The 17,945-nt window shown below is 43.1% G+C and overlaps 1 protein-coding gene across 5 annotated transcripts in view; it reads left to right on the top strand.

Moving 5' to 3' along the window:
* LOC128826533 (butyrophilin subfamily 3 member A1-like) overlaps nt 1-17,230 on the top strand; it is a 113,673-nt gene extending 96,443 nt beyond the window's left edge. For all 5 annotated transcript variants that reach the window (XM_054009862.1, XM_054009861.1, XM_054009860.1 and 2 more), the window contains 5 exons: nt 3,275-3,295; nt 5,667-5,687; nt 8,025-8,045; nt 14,637-14,663; nt 16,173-17,230. In XM_054009862.1, the coding sequence (XP_053865837.1) occupies nt 3,275-3,295; nt 5,667-5,687; nt 8,025-8,045; nt 14,637-14,663; nt 16,173-16,699 (617 nt within the window). In that variant the 3' untranslated portion in view covers nt 16,700-17,230. The remainder of the gene's footprint in view (nt 1-3,274; nt 3,296-5,666; nt 5,688-8,024; nt 8,046-14,636; nt 14,664-16,172) is intronic.
* Nucleotides 17,231-17,945: the final 715 nt, after the last annotated feature.

The raw sequence follows: 17,945 nt of genomic DNA, 5'->3' as shown, positions 1-17,945 counted from the left end.
TGTCCTTAAAAAAAAATCATCCCTGATTCAGATGGCTCTCTCTTTAAATGTGTGGAAGAAAAACCCACACAACCCAGGAAGTGAATTAATGTAATTAGCTAATTATCTTTCTTGACAGAGCTCACTAAAAATTGAAGTGTGGGCATCATGGAGGAGGCAGTGGCTCAGGTTAGACACCCAATTAAAATGCTGCCCAACCCCATTGGTATGTACTTGGTCAGAGGGCTCATTCACTCCCCTGGGTCACTGTGGCCACACAGCTGTTTTTAGGCACAACCTCAAGCAGACCTGTCATGTGTACATACACTGAAGCTGGAAATCACACCTCCCAACTACTATGCAGATTTCAACAAATTCAGAAAAATAGTAGTCAAGGTCCCATGCAGAGACCAATTAGAAAGAAAAGGAGTCAAAGGAGGACTGGCAGTTGTTAAATGATGTAATACCAGAGGCTCAATATCAAGCTATTCCGATTCAGAGAAGAGCCAAAGGAGACCAATGTGGCAGCACAAGGAGCTTTTTAGCTCTCTAAAAACTAAAAGGGATACACACAGGAAATGGAAGGAGGGGCAAGTCACCCAGGAAGTATACATGGGAATAGCGCAAGTGAGTAGGGACAAGATCAGGAAAGTCAAGGCCAGGAATGGGAGATAGCTGGCAAGAAATGTTAGCAACAACAAGAAGGGGGTTTTCAAATACGTCAGCTAAAAAAGAAAATTCAGGGATGATATGAGTCCATTGCTCAATGAAGAAGGTGAGCTGGTAACAGAAAATTATAAGAAGGTGGCACTGTTCAACACCTTCTTTGCTTCAATTTTCACACACAAAAATGACATGTGACCTGGTGACTAGCGAAGTTACCATAGATAATAAAGGGGAAGGAATGCAGATCAGGATAAGTAAAGAACACATTAGAGATATTCTGACTAATTTGAATGAATTCAAGTCAGCAGGGTCTGATGCTACTCACCCCAGGATGCTGAAGGAATTAGCTGAAGAAATCTCAAAGCCACTGGTAATAATATTTGTAAGTTCAAGGATGACAGGAGAGGTCCCAGAAAACTGGAGAAGGGATAAGTTAGTGCCCATATTTAAAAAGGGAGGAAAGGAAGAGCTGGGTAACTATAGAACAGTCAGCCTGACATTGATACCTGGGAAGATATTAGAGCAATGTATAAAATATTTAATTTGCTAATACCTGGAGGATGAAGGAGTAACCACTAGCACCAAGCATGGATTTACTAAGAATAAATCATGCCAAACCAGTTTGGTTTCTTTTTTGACGGGGTAACTGGTTTTATGGATAGGGGAAATATGGTGGACATAATCTACCAGGGCTTTAGCAAGGCTTTTGACACAGTCCCACATGACATTCTGACAAGTAGAAATGACCATTAAGTGGATAAATAATTGATTAAACAATCACAAAGTGTATTAATGGAATGAGTGGAAGGAGATCCCAAGTCGAGTTCCACAGGGATCTGTTCTGGGTCCAGTGTTATTTAACATCTTTATTAAAGATGTGGATGTACAAATATAGAGCATACTGATCAACTTTGCAGATGACACAAAGCTAGGAGGGTTTCAAACACTTTGGAGGACAGAGCTAAAATTCAGAGGGATCTGGATAATTGGAGAACTGGGATATAGACAACAAAATGAAATTCAACAAAGACAAATGAAAAGTGCTACAAAGGGAGCAAAGGGTGAAGGAACTGGGTATGTATAGTTTGGAAAAGAGGAGATGAAGAGGGGAAAGGATAGCAGTCTTCAAATCATAGAATATCAGGGTTGGAAGGGACCTCAGGAGGTCATCTAGTCCAACCCCCTGCTCAAAGCAAGACCAATCCCCAACTAAATCATCCCAGCCAGGGCTTTGGCAAGCCTGATCTTAAAAACCACTAAGGAAGGAGATTCCACCACCTCCCTAGGTAACCCATTCCAGTGCTTCACCACCCTCCTAGTGAAAAAGTTTGTTTTTAATATCCAACCTAAACCTCCCCAACTGCAATTTGAGATCATTACTCCTTGTTCTGTCATCTGCTACCACTGAGAACAGTCTAGATCCATCCTCTTTGGAACCCCCTTTCAGTTAGTTGAAAGCAGCTATCAAATCTCCCCTCATTCTTCTTTTCTGCAGACTAAATAATCCCAGTTCTCTCAGCCTCTCCTCATAATTCCTGTGCTCAAGCCCCCTAATCATTTTTGTTGCCCTCCGCTGGACTCTTTCAAATTTTTCCACATCCTTCTTGTAGTGTGGGGCTCAAAACTGGACACAGTACTCCAAATGAGTCCTCACCAATGCCGAATAGAGGGGAATGAACACATCCATCAATCTGTTGGCAATGCTCCTACTTATAAAGCCACAAATGCCATTAGTCTTCTTGGCGACAAGGGCACACTGTTGACTCATATCCAGCTTCTTGTCCAATGTAACCCCCAGGTCCTTTTCTTCAGAACTGCTGCCTAGCCACTTAAGTCTGCCATATAAAAGATGGAAAACAATTGTAAGAACAGTAGGACAATGGGATAAAATGTCCAGAGAAGTCATGGAAGCTCCTTCACTGGAAGTTTTCAAAAGGAGGCTGGATAGTCATCTGTCTCGAATGCTTTAAACAAAACCAATCCTGCATCATGGCCAGGGTTAACTAGATGATCCTTGTGGTCCGTTCTAACCCTGGTGTTCTATGATTCTATGTAGAAGTACCCTGAGTGTCACAAAGGAAGTACAGGAGTGTAGGGAATCTATGCATTACTTTAGTTTGGGATCTACAGCAAATTTTCATATTGAAAGACTTACATTATTTTGAAAGAAAAATTATGTTTATGTTTTTCTGACAAGCTTAAGAAACAGAACATTAGGTTTACTTTGCATTTTGAGTTTAGTGTTAATCAGACTGAGCACAAATTACTGGTAGATTTTGGGTATCACTATAATACCTTAAACAAACTCCATGTTTAAGCCTTTGTCAATAAGCATTCTGTGGTAATGGGTGGTTGGGAGAAGAACATGCGTAAAGAGGAGTCAGTGGGGTGTGGGCTGGTTCTCCAGTTTTGTGAGATCACAGGGCCTTTGCTTTGTTTAGTTCTGAAATGCAAGACTCTGAGTAGTTAGTAGATCCGGGAGATGATTCAAGAGTGGTTTGTAGGAAAGGAGATGAAAGAGAAAAATGGCAGTTGATGATTGGAGAACTCTGCAGGGACAGCTCCCTTAATGAAGTAAGGTAACACCTGTTCCCGAATTTGTAATTGAAATCACAGTTTTTTTTTGCAGACCAACTCCAGACCGAACTTCGTAAGTTCTCTTTGATTTCTCACCTGCTACTATCCTTCAGAATAATGTTATAAATCAAAGCAGATAATTCTTCTGTTGATTTTATCTTTGACTGTATGTAGGAGGCTGGCAGAAATTTTCTATGGGGTTAATATTTTCATGGTGTATTTTTATTTTCATGATATGGTGTGTGTTAGTAATTGGGGAAATCATTTTGAGTTGATAAAATTATATCTATTTTAAGTGTTGCACTCTATAATGTCAGATTATGAGCCACATTTCATCTTCTTCATGCTGCACTAACTACACAAATGTCCCCAAAAATCAATGGATCTGAGCTCTAGGATTTTCATTAGTCCTCCTCCCCACACACAAAGTTTCACTGAGAGTTCTTTAGCCACAGCTCCGGACTGCCAATACAATCTTGAGCCCAGTGATTAGGGCACTCAGGTGAGAGGTGGGAAACCCAGGTTCCAATCTCTGATCCATTACAGATATAGGGTAAGAACTGGGTTGCCCACATCCTGGGTGAGTGCTGTAACCAGTGGCCCTGGTTAGACATGGCTTTTCTGTGTATGTAGGAGGATCTTGAGCTGAGAAGAGCACTTACATCCTCTATCCATTTTTAAAGGAAAGAACAATTCTGTTCCAAGTAACCCTGTGACCATCTCTGCTAATTTCCATAGGTGCTATTTGTGCTTATCTGAGGCTGAGTGTAGCCTATTTGTGAATCCTGAAACACTGATTTGTTTGTCAGAAACACTGAGGGAAAAATATGGTAGATATGGGATTGCCCATTGGTTTCACCCAAATAAAATAAAATGAAATAAACAAAAGTATAAATAAACAGAAAGAAAAAAAAAAAGAAAACCTCTACAACTGACAAAAATAATAATTTATTTCTTGGAATTTGTATTATTCCACCCACCTCTCTTAGCTCAGAAATGTTTTTTACTGCCTAGGGATCACATTTTTTTGTTATACTTACCGTTTGTTGGGCATCTCCCACTTCAGACACCTTTCCCCTGATTTTCAGATGAGTGAGCTCCCAAAACTCCAAATTAAGTCAACCGGAGATATAGGTTGTCTGGACACAGGACGTCTCAAATTACACACTAACAATCCGTGTACACTATTGAAAATTTACTTTGAGATGTGCAACAGCAAAAAGGAGCTCATCTTAGACTCTGAACAGGTCTTTCCAATTTACTTAGTTTAAATGATTGTTATTTTTTTCTACATTTTTTTTTTACTTTTTCTCACATTCCAATGTTTCTTTCATCATTCTCCTTTAATCTTGCTATCTATGTGTCATGTTCTCTTTCCCAGTCTCTGTTTTAGTCATCTCATTTCTCCGCCTATGAGATGATATAACAATGAATGCCATATAAAAATGTAGATAGAATCTGTTCTCAAGGCTATCTTTTCATTTTTAAGATATTATATACATAGATCTAGCTCCCTCCCATCTCAGGTCACATCATTGGTGTACTTTGTTCTGTGTCATCCCTCAAACAGTTGAGTTATCGTTGGATTTCTTAGTGCTGGAGAGCAAGTTACATCAGGTTAAATTTGGGTTTTCAGCTTCTCACCCCTCATTTTTAACTGCTTAGTGACCATATCCACACTCTAAAGAAAAGTGGTGGTAATCACTATCAGCTGAAATTTGTAACATGCCCGATTTGACTCTAATGTTTCATATCTCCAGAACATAATGGGAAAATGAGGATTGGTTTGTGAACAGTTTCACTCACGCAAAAAGCAGGCTGTGTGAAATTAAGAACCATCAATGTACCCTGTATTCATCTCACTGACCTCAAAAAAATTGTCCTCAATTTGGATGTCTGTCTCTCTCTTTAAATTTGAAAAAGAAAAACCCCACACAGCTGAAGATGGGGATCCTGTCAATTTTCTTGCTCAAGCTAGTGAGCTAAAAATAGCATTGTGGACATAGTGACAGAGGCAGAAGTTCAGGCTAACCACCCACGTACAGTTCCTCCCATTCCTCTGGGTACATACTTGGGCTGATAGCCCAAGACATAGCCACTGTACAGTGTGGACTCACTGCTATTCTTATGTAGAAACTGAAGCAGAGTTGTTGCATCCACCCAAGCTGGAAATCACATCTCCCAGCTGCTATGGAGACCTACCCTGAATGTCACATAGGAAGTACAGGAGTGCAGGGAATCTGTCCATTCCTTTACATTTGGATGCTACAGCATGAATAGCATATTGAGAGACTTGTATTATTCTGACAGGTTTCAGAGTAGCAGCCTGTATTATTCTGAATTGTTACTAGATCTGGATGATGGATCAGGTGTGGGTGTAGGAAAGAGAAAACTGGTAGCTGATGATTTGCTGTTCTAATGGAAATCGCACTGTTCTTTTACAGACCAACTCCAGACCAAACTTCGTAAGTTCTTTGATTTCTCACCTGCTACTATCCTTCAGAATAATAGTAATAAATCAAAGCAGATAATTTTTCATATCATTGCCTTTGCTCAATCTAAGCAGGTTACTTTTTAATCCCATAATAGAACTGTGATGACTTTCTCTCATAAAAAATGATTCATCATGCGAGAATATTCTTATTTATTTTCTCTCTTGTCTAAAATTGAAAGAGTGATTTTCAGAATAACTATACTATATAGACATACAATAATGCCACGCCTCCACTTCTGTTGATTTTGTCTTTAAGTGTATGTAGGAGGCTAGCAAAAATTTACTATGGGGTTAATATTTTCATCGTATAATTTTCTTTCATGATATGGTGTGTGTTAGTAATTGGGGAAATCACATTGAGTTGATAAAATTATATCTATTTTAAGAATAGCACACTATTGTGGAATAGTTTCAGAGTAGCAGCCGTGTTAGTCTGTATCCGCAAAAAGAAGAACAGGAGTACTTGTGGCACCTTAGAGACTAACAAATTTATTAGAGCATAAGCTTTCGTGGATGCACCCGAAGAAGTGGGCTGTAGTCCACGAAAGCTTATGCTCTAATAAATTTGTTAGTCTCTAAGGTGCCACAAGTACTCCTGTTCTTCTTATTGTGGAATAGTAGCTCTTTGAATTAAAAAAATGCTTTCTGTCAGATTCTGAGCCACACTGCAACTTCTTCATGCTGCTCTAACTACATGAATGTCCCCAACATCAATGGATCTGAGCTCTAGGGGTTTCCCCTTGCACTGGGGAACCTTTGTTTGGTGTACAGGCACTATACATGCTCCTATATCACCTCCTTCTGGCCCAGTGCAAGGTGTTTGTCCCGAAAAGGGGGGGCATGGTCAGGGCTGGTGCAAGGATATTATGCGCCTTAGGCAAAACTTCTACCTTGCGCCCTCTCCCCTCCCCCCAGAGCATCGCTTATTATAAACTTTCAAAAGTGAATACAGTGGAGTCACATCTTACACGCGGGTTAGGTTCTAAGGTCAGTGCGTAAGAGGAGAATTGCGTATAGTGAAAATCCCCATAAAGTACAGTACACACAGTACACACTAGAACAGGGGTCCTCAACCTACGGCACGCATGCCAAAGGTGGCACGCGAGCCGATTTTTTTTAATGGCAGGCTGCGGGTCCCGGCCGCCGCTGATCCCGCTGCCAGCCTGGGGTTCCGTTCACTCAGCCGGCAGTGGGCTGAGCGGGGCCGGCAGCTGGGACCTCAGCCCGCTGCTATCCACGGTCCCAGCTGGCGGCTCTGCTCAGCCTCCTGTCGGCCTTGGTGATCGGAACCCCAGGCCAGCAGTGGGCTGAGCGGGGCCAGCAGCTGGGACCCCGGCTGGCAGTGGGCTGAGCGGGGCTGGCAGCCGGGACCCCAGCTGGCAGGAGCCGGCAGATGGAACCCCAGCTGTGTGGGGTTCTGTCTGCCGGCTCCTGCCAGCCGGGGTCCCGGCCACCGGCCCATTCAGCCTGCTGCCGGCTGAGTGAACGGAACCCCAGGCTGGCAATGGGCTCAGCTGTGGCCAGGACCCACAGCCTGCCATTAAAAAAAAAATCGGCTCACGTGCCACTTTTGGCACGCATGCTGTAGGTTGAGGACCCCTATTCTAGTGTATACAGTGTATACTCTGTGTACTGTACCTATGGTAATTTTCACTATATGCAATTTTCCTCTTACACGCTGACCTTAGAACCGAACCCCCGCATAAGATGTGACTCCACTGTAGTGGTGCCAAATTTTGGGGCACCGCTTTTTGGTGCCCCCAAATCTTGGCACACTAGGCGGCCGCCTAGTTCACCTAGTGGTTACACCAGCCCTGGGCATGGCTCCACATTCATACAATCTGTTTTCTGCACTACTCCAGGTATCTATTGGTAAGCAAAACAGTTTAGAAGATCTTTCAAGCTGTTGTATTGGTCACAATTGAAATATCCCACTGCAGAAAAAGCTCAGAATTGGAAGATAGGATGCAAACAGAACCTTTCATTACTCCTCCTTAACACCATTTACTTGTATTTGTTGGTACCCCAGTGGTTTCTTCAAAACACTGAGGGTTTAAGCTGTAGCCGATAAGGTGTGTAGTAATGAGTGGCTGGGAGAGGGGAATTGGTAAAAAGGAGTCACTGGGTGAGTCTTCAGTTATGTGCGAACACAGGTCCTTTTTTTTGTGGTTAGTTATGGAATGCAAGATTCTGAACTGTTACTAGATCTGGGTTATCTATCAGGTATGGTGTGTAGGAAAGAGAAAACTGGCAGCTGATGATTGGCTGTTCACCAATTTCTAATGGAAATCACACTGTTCTTTTGCAGACCAACTTCAGAATGAACTTGGTAAGTTCTCTTTTATTTCTCAACTGCTACTATCCTTCAGAAGAATGTTCTTAAATGAAAACAGATATTTCTTCATTTCATTGCCTTTGCTCAATTTAAGGAGGGTGAATTACTTTGCAGATTTCTTTTAAACCCCATAAGGGAACTGTGATGAGTTTCTCTCACACCAAGTTGATTTATTGCCCTAGAATAATTGTATTTATTTCCTCTGTGGTCTAAAACTGAAGGACGGATTTTCCAGAATCACTGGAAATTATGGACATTCCATAATGCTATGCCACCTGTTCTGTTAATTTTATCATTGAGTGTATGTAGGAGGCTAGCAAAATGTTTCTATGGGATTATTTTTTTCATGATAGGATATGGTGTGTGTTAGTCATTGGGAAAATCATTTTGAGTTGATAAAAATATATCTATTTTAAATGTTGCATGCTACTGTGGAAGAGTAGCTCTTTGAATAAAAAAAAAATGTCAGATTCTAATCCACGTTATAGCCTCTTCATGCGGCTCTAACTACACAAATGTCCACAAAGATCAATGGAACTGAGCTCTAGCGATTTCCCCTTGCACTAGGGAATCTTTGTATGGTGTACAAGCACTATACATGCTCCTCTATCAGCTCCTTTTGGCCTAGTGCAAGGTGTTTGGCCAGAAAAAAAAAGGGGGCATGGCTTGGCATCAATTCTACGTGCCTTCTGTATTTGCCATGGGATTTGCTGGTAATGATTACAGTTTAGAGAATCCTTTAAGATGATGTATTCTGCACAATGGGAATATCCCACTGAGGAGCCAGCTCAGAATTGAAGTGTACAATAGAAACAGAACCCTTCATTACTCCTCTTCCCACCCCAACCCGAAGAGTCACTGAGTGTTCTTTAGCCACTGCTCTGGACCTCCCTTATAACCTTCAGCCCAGAGATTAGGATTGAGAGGTGGGAAAGTCAAGTTCTAATCCCTACTGTACCTCGGGCAGAGGGTGAGAACTAGGTCTCCTCCATTCTGGGTGAGTGCTGTAACCACTGGGCTAAAGGTTAAAAGGGAGGTTGTCCTCCTCCCCAGCCATTTTGTGTGCAGATAGGCACACACTGCTGCTTTTCTTGTGAGATATGGCTTAGGTACCTCCCTCCAGCCCAGACTGAGGTGCAAAACTCCCTGAGGGGCCAGGGCTTAGCATAGCTCATTCACTCAATTAAATGGCACCCTGCTTAGTGCACTGGCTTTTGTGGAGCCCATTGTTAAGCACCTATCTCTTCACCATGTCAGCTAGCATCATTGTGGGAGACTTGAGGAGAATGCAAGAAACAATGATCACATTTAATCAGATCTACCTTTATTAAAGTCTTTTCATATAGAAAACCACAACTAATATAACTGTTGCATAAATGGAAATGGCTAGAGAAAACAAAGTCTCCAGCACCAGTATTTCCAATTCTTTCATATTCATATGGAATCCTGAAGAAGTGCAGTGGTGTTCGGCTGCTGTTGAGGGTCAGGAAATGAAGACCTCCAGCCATCTGCCAGGTCCTATTCATAATAAGTTATGCATATAGGTTTGAACCTCACATGTCCATCTTTGGGAGTGTCACTGTGATAGTCTCGGGGGACTCTTCACCTGATAGGGCACGTGGATATTTCTTCTTTTAACTTGCTAACATTTATGTCACTTGATCACCATAGTAACATGTGGATACCTTAAAGATGTCTCTAACATTACACCCTAGATACCAGCAGTTAGTTTGTGGTTTCCTCAGACATTATTATCCAAACTCAGCAGTTATTTTTCAGAAAATCCGCATACAAACATAGACACAAGCTCAACAGATTTATTATTAACTTACTTGTGCTCATTTTTATAATATGACTTATCCTAAATCCTTAGGTCTAATTTGGATAAGCTAAATATTTTACAGGCCTAAGCCTTTAAGTTTCTTGATTTCAGCTTTAAACTTTGCAATATTGGTTAACCCAATACTATCATATAATAGATTAATTTATTAATTACAGGCTACACCATGCAGTGAATAGGGAGGCTGGCACCTAACTGATGCCTTGTAAATTCCATTACATGGCTAGGTGCCTAAAAGTGATATGTTGCTGTAAGGGGATAGTTGGCCCCTCACTAAAACTTGGTGGGTTTGTTTGGCTGGCCTCTCCCCATGGCAGGAGAGAGGAGGGGGTCAAGGAGGAGTCAGGTCCCTGGGATTGAGAGGACCTCTGGCCAATCAGAGAGCTCTGAAACAGGGCCACTCTGAAGTATTCCACAGCCCAAGTCAGTCTGATTGACCAGGCAGACAGGCCAATCAGAGACCCCAGCTCAGGTCCCAGCCTCCGTGCATGCTGGGGAAGGAGACAGTGAGAGCAGCAGCAGGGGAAAGGAGCTGGGGGGAAGGCGAGGGAGAAAAGAGTCACATGAAAGAGTGGGGAGTGGCCGAGTGAGCTGGCGGGGGTCAGCAGTGAGAGAAGAAAACCTTCATAACACAGTGACAGACCCAGACTTTCAGGGCCCTCTGTAAGTCAGTGAACCCAGCACCAGAGACAGGACTGCAGGCATGGGTCAAAGGGTGGGGCAAGGGGAAGCATGGGCAGGGTGAGTGGCAGTGAGGGTTCTGGGAGGGATGGGGTAAAATGTGGTGGGGAGGATGGGGTAAGGGGACTGGCTAAGGGGTGGTGAAGAGATGAGGCCAGGGTTGCTGAGGGAGTGGGGCTGGTGAGCAGGGGAGGGTCAGTAAGCAAGGTAGCATGAGGGCCGATGAGGGGGCAGGGCCAGGGGCAATGAGTGGCTGGGGCAAGGGGTGGTGATTGGTTGGGCCTGGTGAATGGGGTTGGGGTCAGTCAGGAGGGAGGGGCCATGGGCTGTGAAGGGGCGGGGCCCCACCATGACACAGGGACAAACCTACCCAGGCTGAGTCCCATGGAAGGGAGAGAAACCACCACCAGAGACAAGGGCTGCAAGGAGGGGCTGGGGAATCAGGGCTCACTGTGAGAGAGCAGAGACAGGCACAGAGACTCAGCGGGGGGAAGTGTGTGGGGTAACTTGGAGGGCCCGAACTGTGGGCCACCAGAAATCCCCAGTACTGCCTTGAGACACACCATGACTGGCCCACCATGGGGGATTCCCAGAAGCCCCTGAGCCAGGAAGAGGTGCGAGTCCTGTGGGGTGACTGCAATCAAATCTGCAGCTGATTGTCAGATCTGGTCCCAAGGCAAGGCCCTACGTGAGCCATGCATGGACCAAACAAAGGCAGGTCCACCTCGCAGCAGGCTGGGGAGTCTGGAGATCAGACTAAGATGGGGTCCGCCCCCCCCCCCCCCAATTTCTCTCCTTTTCAGTTGACCCTGGGCTACAGGGGAGTATGGAGAGACATTGCTGTGGTAATTTGTGTAACACCATTACCCAGTGGGTGGGGCATTAACCCCATCACATACCCCTTCTGGGGCTATCAAACCAAGGAGCCAAATTTCATCACCACACATAAGGAAACTGTTACTGCTTAAAGTGTGTTGGTTTGTGTGTGTACATAGACTCATAGAAGATTAGGATTGGAAGAGACCTCAGGAGGTCATCTAGTCCAACCACCTACTCATAGCAGGACCAACCCCAACTAAATCATCCCAGCCATGGCTTTGTCAAGCTGGGCCTTAAAATCCTCTAAGGAGGGAGATTCCACCACCTCCCTAGGTAACCCATTCCAGTGCTTCACCACCATCCTAGTGAAATAGTGTTTCCTAATATCCAACCTAGACCTCCCCTACTGCTGCAACTTGAGACCATTGCTCCTTCTTCTGTGATCTGCCACTCCAGAGAACAGCCTAGCTACACTTTCTTTGGAACTCTCCTTCAGGTAGTTGATGGTTGCTATCAAACCCCCCCCCCCCCACACACACACACACTCTTTTCTTCTGCAGACTAAATAATCCCAGTTCCCTCAGCCTCTCCTCATAAATCATGTGTCCCAGCACCCTAATCATTTTCATTGCCCTCCGCTGGACTCTCTCAAATTTGTCCACATCCTTTCTGTAGTGGGGCCTCCAAAACTGGAGGCAATACTCCAGATGTGGCCTCACCAGTGCCAACTAGAGGGGAATAATCACTTCCCTTGATCTGCTGGCAATATTACTAATACAGCCCAAAATGCCATTAGCCTTCTTGGCAACAAGGGCACATGGTTGACTCATATCCAGCTCCTTGTCCATTGTAATCCCCAGATCCTTTTCTGCAGAACTGCTGCTTAGCCAGTCGGTCCTCAGCCTGTAGCAGTGCATGGGATTCTTCCATTCCATGTGCAGGACTCTGCACTTGTCCTTGTTGAACCTTATCAGATTTCTTTTGGCCCAATCCTCCAATTTGTCTAGGTCACTCTGGACCCTATCCCTACCCTCCAGCATATCTACCTCTACTCCCAGCTTGGTATCATCCGTGAACTTCCTGAGGGTGCAATCCATCCCATCATCCAGATCATTAATGAAGATACTGAACAAAACTGGCTCCAGGACTGACCCCTGGGGTACTCCGCTTGATACCAGCTGCAACTAGACATTGAGCCATTGATCACTATCCTTTGAGACCGACAATCTAACCAGCTTTCTATCCACCTTATAGTCCATTCATCCAATCCATACTTTTAACTTGCTGGCAAGAATACTGTGGGAGACCGTATCAAAAGAAAGATATATCACATCCACTGCTTTCCCCATATCCACAGAGCCAGTTATCTCATCATAGAAGGCAATCAGGTTGGTCAGGCATGACTTGCCCTTGGTGAATCCTTATTGACTGTTCCTGATCACCTTCCTCTCCTCCAAGTGCTTCAAAATGGATTCCTTGAGGACCTGCTCCATGATTTTTCCAGGGACTGAGGCAAGGCTGACCAGTATGTAGTTCCCCGGATTCTTCTTCTTCACTTATTTAAAAATGTGCACTATATTTGTGTTTTTCCAGTCACCCTGGACCTTCCCCATCCCCACGAGTTTTCAGAGATAATGGCCAATGGCTCTGCAATCACATCAGCCAACTCCCTCAGCACCCTCAGATGCATTGCGTCCGGCCCCATGGACTTGTGCATGTCCAGCTTTTCTAAATAGTCCTTAACCTGTTCTTTCAGCACTGAGGGCTGCTCACCTGCTCCCCATACTGCGTTGCCCAGTGCAGCAGTCTGGGAGCTGATCTTGTTTGTGAAAACCAAGGCAAACAAAAGCATTGAGTACTTCAGCTTTTTCCACATCACTTGTCACTAGGTTGCCTCTCCATTCAGTAAGGGTCCCACACTTTCCCTGACCTTCTTGTTGTTGCTAACATACCTGTAGAAACTCTTCTTGTTACCCTTACCATTCCTTGCTAGCTGCAACTCCAGTTGTGCTTTGGCGCTCCTGATTACACCCCTTTATGCTCAAGCAATATTTTTATACTCCTCCCTAGTCGTCTGTCCAAGTTTCCACTTCTTGTAAACTTCCTTTTTATGTTTAAGTTCACCAAAGATTTCTTTTTTAAGCTAAGTGGTCACCCGTCTTATTTGCTATTCTTTCTGCACATTGGGATGGTTTGTTCCTGCAACTCCAATAAAGGCTTCTTTAAAATACAGAGTGAATAGTTCAGTATGTTTCCCATCCAGGCGTAGGCAATGGTGTGACAATTGCTATTGTGCATTTTAAAATCTTTGAGCTGCTTAATATATTTTTGAAACCAGTTAACAAGTTTTATCCCATTTTCAGGCTGTTCCTGAGAGAGAAAAATCTGTTCTATTTTAGTTAGCATTTTGTATGTGCCCTTTTTAACAGCTTTGTTGTAGATAAAGCTCCTACCCCAGTTAGGAGAATGTTACTTATTGGGAATCTATCTAGTAGCAGGGTGGGAGCACTCCAGCTCATAGACAAATCCAATGTGGGTAAGAGGAGCAACTGGAGGGGAGGTACTATGATGAAAGGGAGAGGCGATTTGAAAGCTACTTCATTATAGCCTCCATTGTTCAGGCTCCATCACGGGGTCTCCCAAGCTGCTGAGAGATCCCTGAAAAGGGAGGGTAATTGGTGATTGGGTTGCAGCCTTAAACCCAATCCCAGTGTGTCCTGAGGATCTAGGAGTCAAGGGCCTGCTCGTGTAGCCTCACTAGGTAGATTAGGGGAAAGGAAGTCTCTTTGTGGACTTGGGCCCTAGTCCCAATCTCATTTGGTGCATATTGCTGCACCCAAACCAACAAATTAAATAATAATAGCAGTGTCCAAATTGTTGTTAGAGAGAATCTGGTGGTCTGAACAGTGTGTGTGTGAGGGGTGGAGGGAGTGTGAGGGAGTTTGGTTTATGTAAGAAAAAGTTGAAAACATACCAGCACCCCAAAAAAAGACAGGTTACATGATGAGATGAGGCATTGGCTTCTCTGCAAGACAGATTTTAGGCAGAACACGACCCTTGCTCAGGTTTCTAACAATTGGAGTTCAGTAACGCCCACTTGTACGTATGGTGTACTACATCTATCTGTGTGTACATTCTAGGAACATTTTCTGTGTGTATTTTAATATTCTACTGCCAGAAGCAGGAAAATCTTTAGTATGGGCCTCTTTTAATTCAATGTCTGTTCTTTCTTATTCTGATTTCAGAATGGAGAAAGGCTCGTAATGAGACAGGTAACAGTATACACATTTCTTCCAGTATTAAGAAATCATTGTGTTAATGCATTAACCAAACTAGAAATATATAATAAAATATTCTTATGCTGAGAACAAATCTTGAGATCCATACGCAGTTTATACACAGTCTTTACTTAGGCAAAACTCCCATTTATATCAGGACCTGATTCTGATCTTGTACTAATTTCACACTAGTGTAACTTCATGGATCTATGTGAAGTCACTCCTAATTTGCACAGATGTGAAATCAGAATTAACCCTCACTGAGAGATGTGGGTAAGGACTGAGGAAATCCTAAATCAGGGCCTCAGGATTTGGAGCAGGGTAAAAGCACAGATAAGGTGGTGATGGTGACTCCATTAATCATACTAAGATGAGTAATGCTGTCAGGGGTTATGAAGGTGGGTAGTTGTGACCAGGAGTGAAATATGTGGGATTGTGATGGCATTGATACTGATGAAGACAGTGGTGAAAAATTAGTAGTGGTGTTGACTTATGATTGATGGTGATGTTGGAAAAAAAGAATATGATACTGAGTGATGTTCATTAAGGGATGATGAAAGACAGGTGCAATCATGGTGATTTATGGCAGGTATGAGAATGTGACAGTAATTTGCATTTTATTGCAATTTTCTTCTGATCATCTCCAAGCTCTTTCCAGTCCGATCTATCCCTCATTGAGTTTGAAAGTATACATAGTTTACAGAAAATGTTTAAATTATTTGAAGCTCATTGAATGGGTCAGTGTCACAGAAGGGAATAGAATTTATGAGTCCTAATTCTCAATACACACCTCCAGCTAACCGACAAAACATTATTTTCATTACTAAAATAGTCCATTATAACACTGATAGTACAACTGTGAATGCAACGGGGAAGTATAGTGATCCAACATAACAGGCACAGTAATTTTCTTCTCTATAGTCTGATTGTCTGTTCAAAGATTAATATTTCTTTTTTCTCAAGGTCCCAGTTCAGCAGGGTATTTAAGCAAGTACTAAACTTTAAGCACATATAAGAGTTTCACCTCATCTGAACACATCTACTGGATCAGGCTAGGCAGGGCTGCACCTAGTTAAGTGCCAAGCTGCTGGGCAATGTCAGGTGGCTGAGTGAAGGTCCAGCTGCCAAAGTTTAGGCACCTTGGGAACTTTAATCGTGGACACTTAGGCGCTTAGGGAATTTATGTGCCTGCAAGGTTAGGCAGAAGCTGAATAAGTGTTTTGTGAATTCCAGTGTTGCTAAATGTTGGATGAATTTGGCTATATCCCCCTTGAGAATGCCACCAAATAGTTCAGAATCACTTTCAGTTTTGTTTGAAATTCAGACAACTCTCATATATCTGAAGAATTTCAATACAACAGAAACATTGCCAAGCAGGCTTCATTGAGGAAAACTCCCACCTGAGAAGGGTGTACAGGATGGGGCCCACCCTGTAAACTTCCCTTATCCCAGCTCAGACTGACATTAGACCAGTGCTTTTGACAACCCAATCTCTCTTTTCAGATGACATCACTCTTGATGCCGGAACAGCCCACCCCAACCTCTCCATTGCTGGGGATAAGAAGAGTTTGAAACATGAAGCCCAACCTCAAAAAGTTCCAGCAAGTCCAGAGAGGTTTGATTCGACTGTCTGTGTGTTGGGTTTTGAAGGATTCTCTTCTGGAAAGCACTACTGGGAGGTGGACGTTAAGAAGATCAGTGACTGGGACCTGGGAGTGGCCAAAGAATCAATACAGAGAAAAGGAAAACTTTCCTTATCCCCTAAAGAGGGATTCTGGGCTCTGGGTCTGAGTGGGAGAGATTATTGGGCAAAAACAGATCCATGGACCCAGGTCATGGTGCAGAAAAAGCCCCAGAAAATTGGAGTTTACCTTAATTACCAAGATGGGCGGGTGACCTTTTTCAATGTAACTGACATGTCTGTGTTGTTCACATTTAATGATTGTTCATTCTCAGGAGAGCTTTATCCATTCTTTAAAAATTCCCACAAAGAAACAACAATGAGAGTTTGTTCAATTAAAGAAGAGTAATCAATTTAAAATGCCATGATGTTCCGTTTTGTTGACCAAACACAGCCAAAGCCCTGTGCTGCTTCATGGCACTGTTGACCAAACTGAATCAAAGTAACAGAACACTTTGCAGTTAGAAGAAAGGTGATCTGGAATAACATTCCCTGTGAAATTATAGTTACAAATATTGCTAATGCTGCAGAGGTGGATCCCCAAATAAGGAATGGAACTGTACTGGAATCTCACAAACAGAGCTATTAATGATGAAAGCAATTTTTTTCATTGCTAACTTCCAGTTTATCTGGATTAGGTGTATTAGCAGATAAGAGTAAGCAAATAATGTCCTATACTAATGTTTCTCTGCTAAACTGAATAACCAATCTTTGAGTCAGGTATAAATACAGATGGGGAATGCACCTGATCTTGAGAAAGCTTGACCAGTTGCACTGCTGTCTTCAGGATGGGTTGGTAATTGATTGACTTTTCTTTTCTGTATTATGTTGTACTAATTTTGATTAATAATTTTTGATTAATAAAAGTTGATTGAGCCTAGTTTTTTGACATCTCATTATTGGTTTATGTCAAACCCATAACAATTTGCACTGATGTTTCTTTGGAAAATAAAAGATTAGCTGTGTATTCAGGGGTGCTGGAACAATTTTTATAGTGGGCATGCTGAAAGCCATTGAACCAAACTGTAACCCTGTATATAATGGAAACCACTTCAAGCTAGGGGATGCAACAGAACCCCCTGCATCCCCGCACCCCTAGTTCCAGCACCTATGCTGTATATTGTTTGTGGTGCCATCATATCTGTATGTTTTCCAAAAATTAGTGTTCAGCCTCTTGGCAATTATCGATATCTGTAATCTGTGTAACCTTTTCAGAACATGATGTTTCTGACACAGAATACGAGGATTTTACTGAGGAAAACAGAGCCCCGTTTCATATCATTGGTTTTGGAAACACTATAACACCAAGCTTATTACTAAATTTCAGATTAATGTCTGACTAATAACTATAATCTGGGTCTATAGTCAGCTGAATAAATCTATTTGCATATGTCCCTCCCCCTGTCAGCAGGGATCACAGGAGCTCAGCTCCTGCCAGCACTGGCCAGTAGCCTTTAAAAACATTTTCACACTTCACAAGTAAATACTGTTCAGAGGAAGTGGGTAGCCATCCTGTTGTTCTTCTGATACAGAGGATGTTCCACCTATGGATGCAACTATATCACATCCTTCTTTCCATAGCATCTGTTGATAGA

The sequence above is a fragment of the Malaclemys terrapin genome, chromosome 20, assembly GCF_027887155.1.
Source record: "Malaclemys terrapin pileata isolate rMalTer1 chromosome 20, rMalTer1.hap1, whole genome shotgun sequence".
Lineage (NCBI taxonomy): Eukaryota > Metazoa > Chordata > Testudines > Emydidae > Malaclemys > Malaclemys terrapin.
Note: the sequence above shows the minus strand (reverse complement) of the source record. Positions and strands in the feature narration are given on the sequence as shown.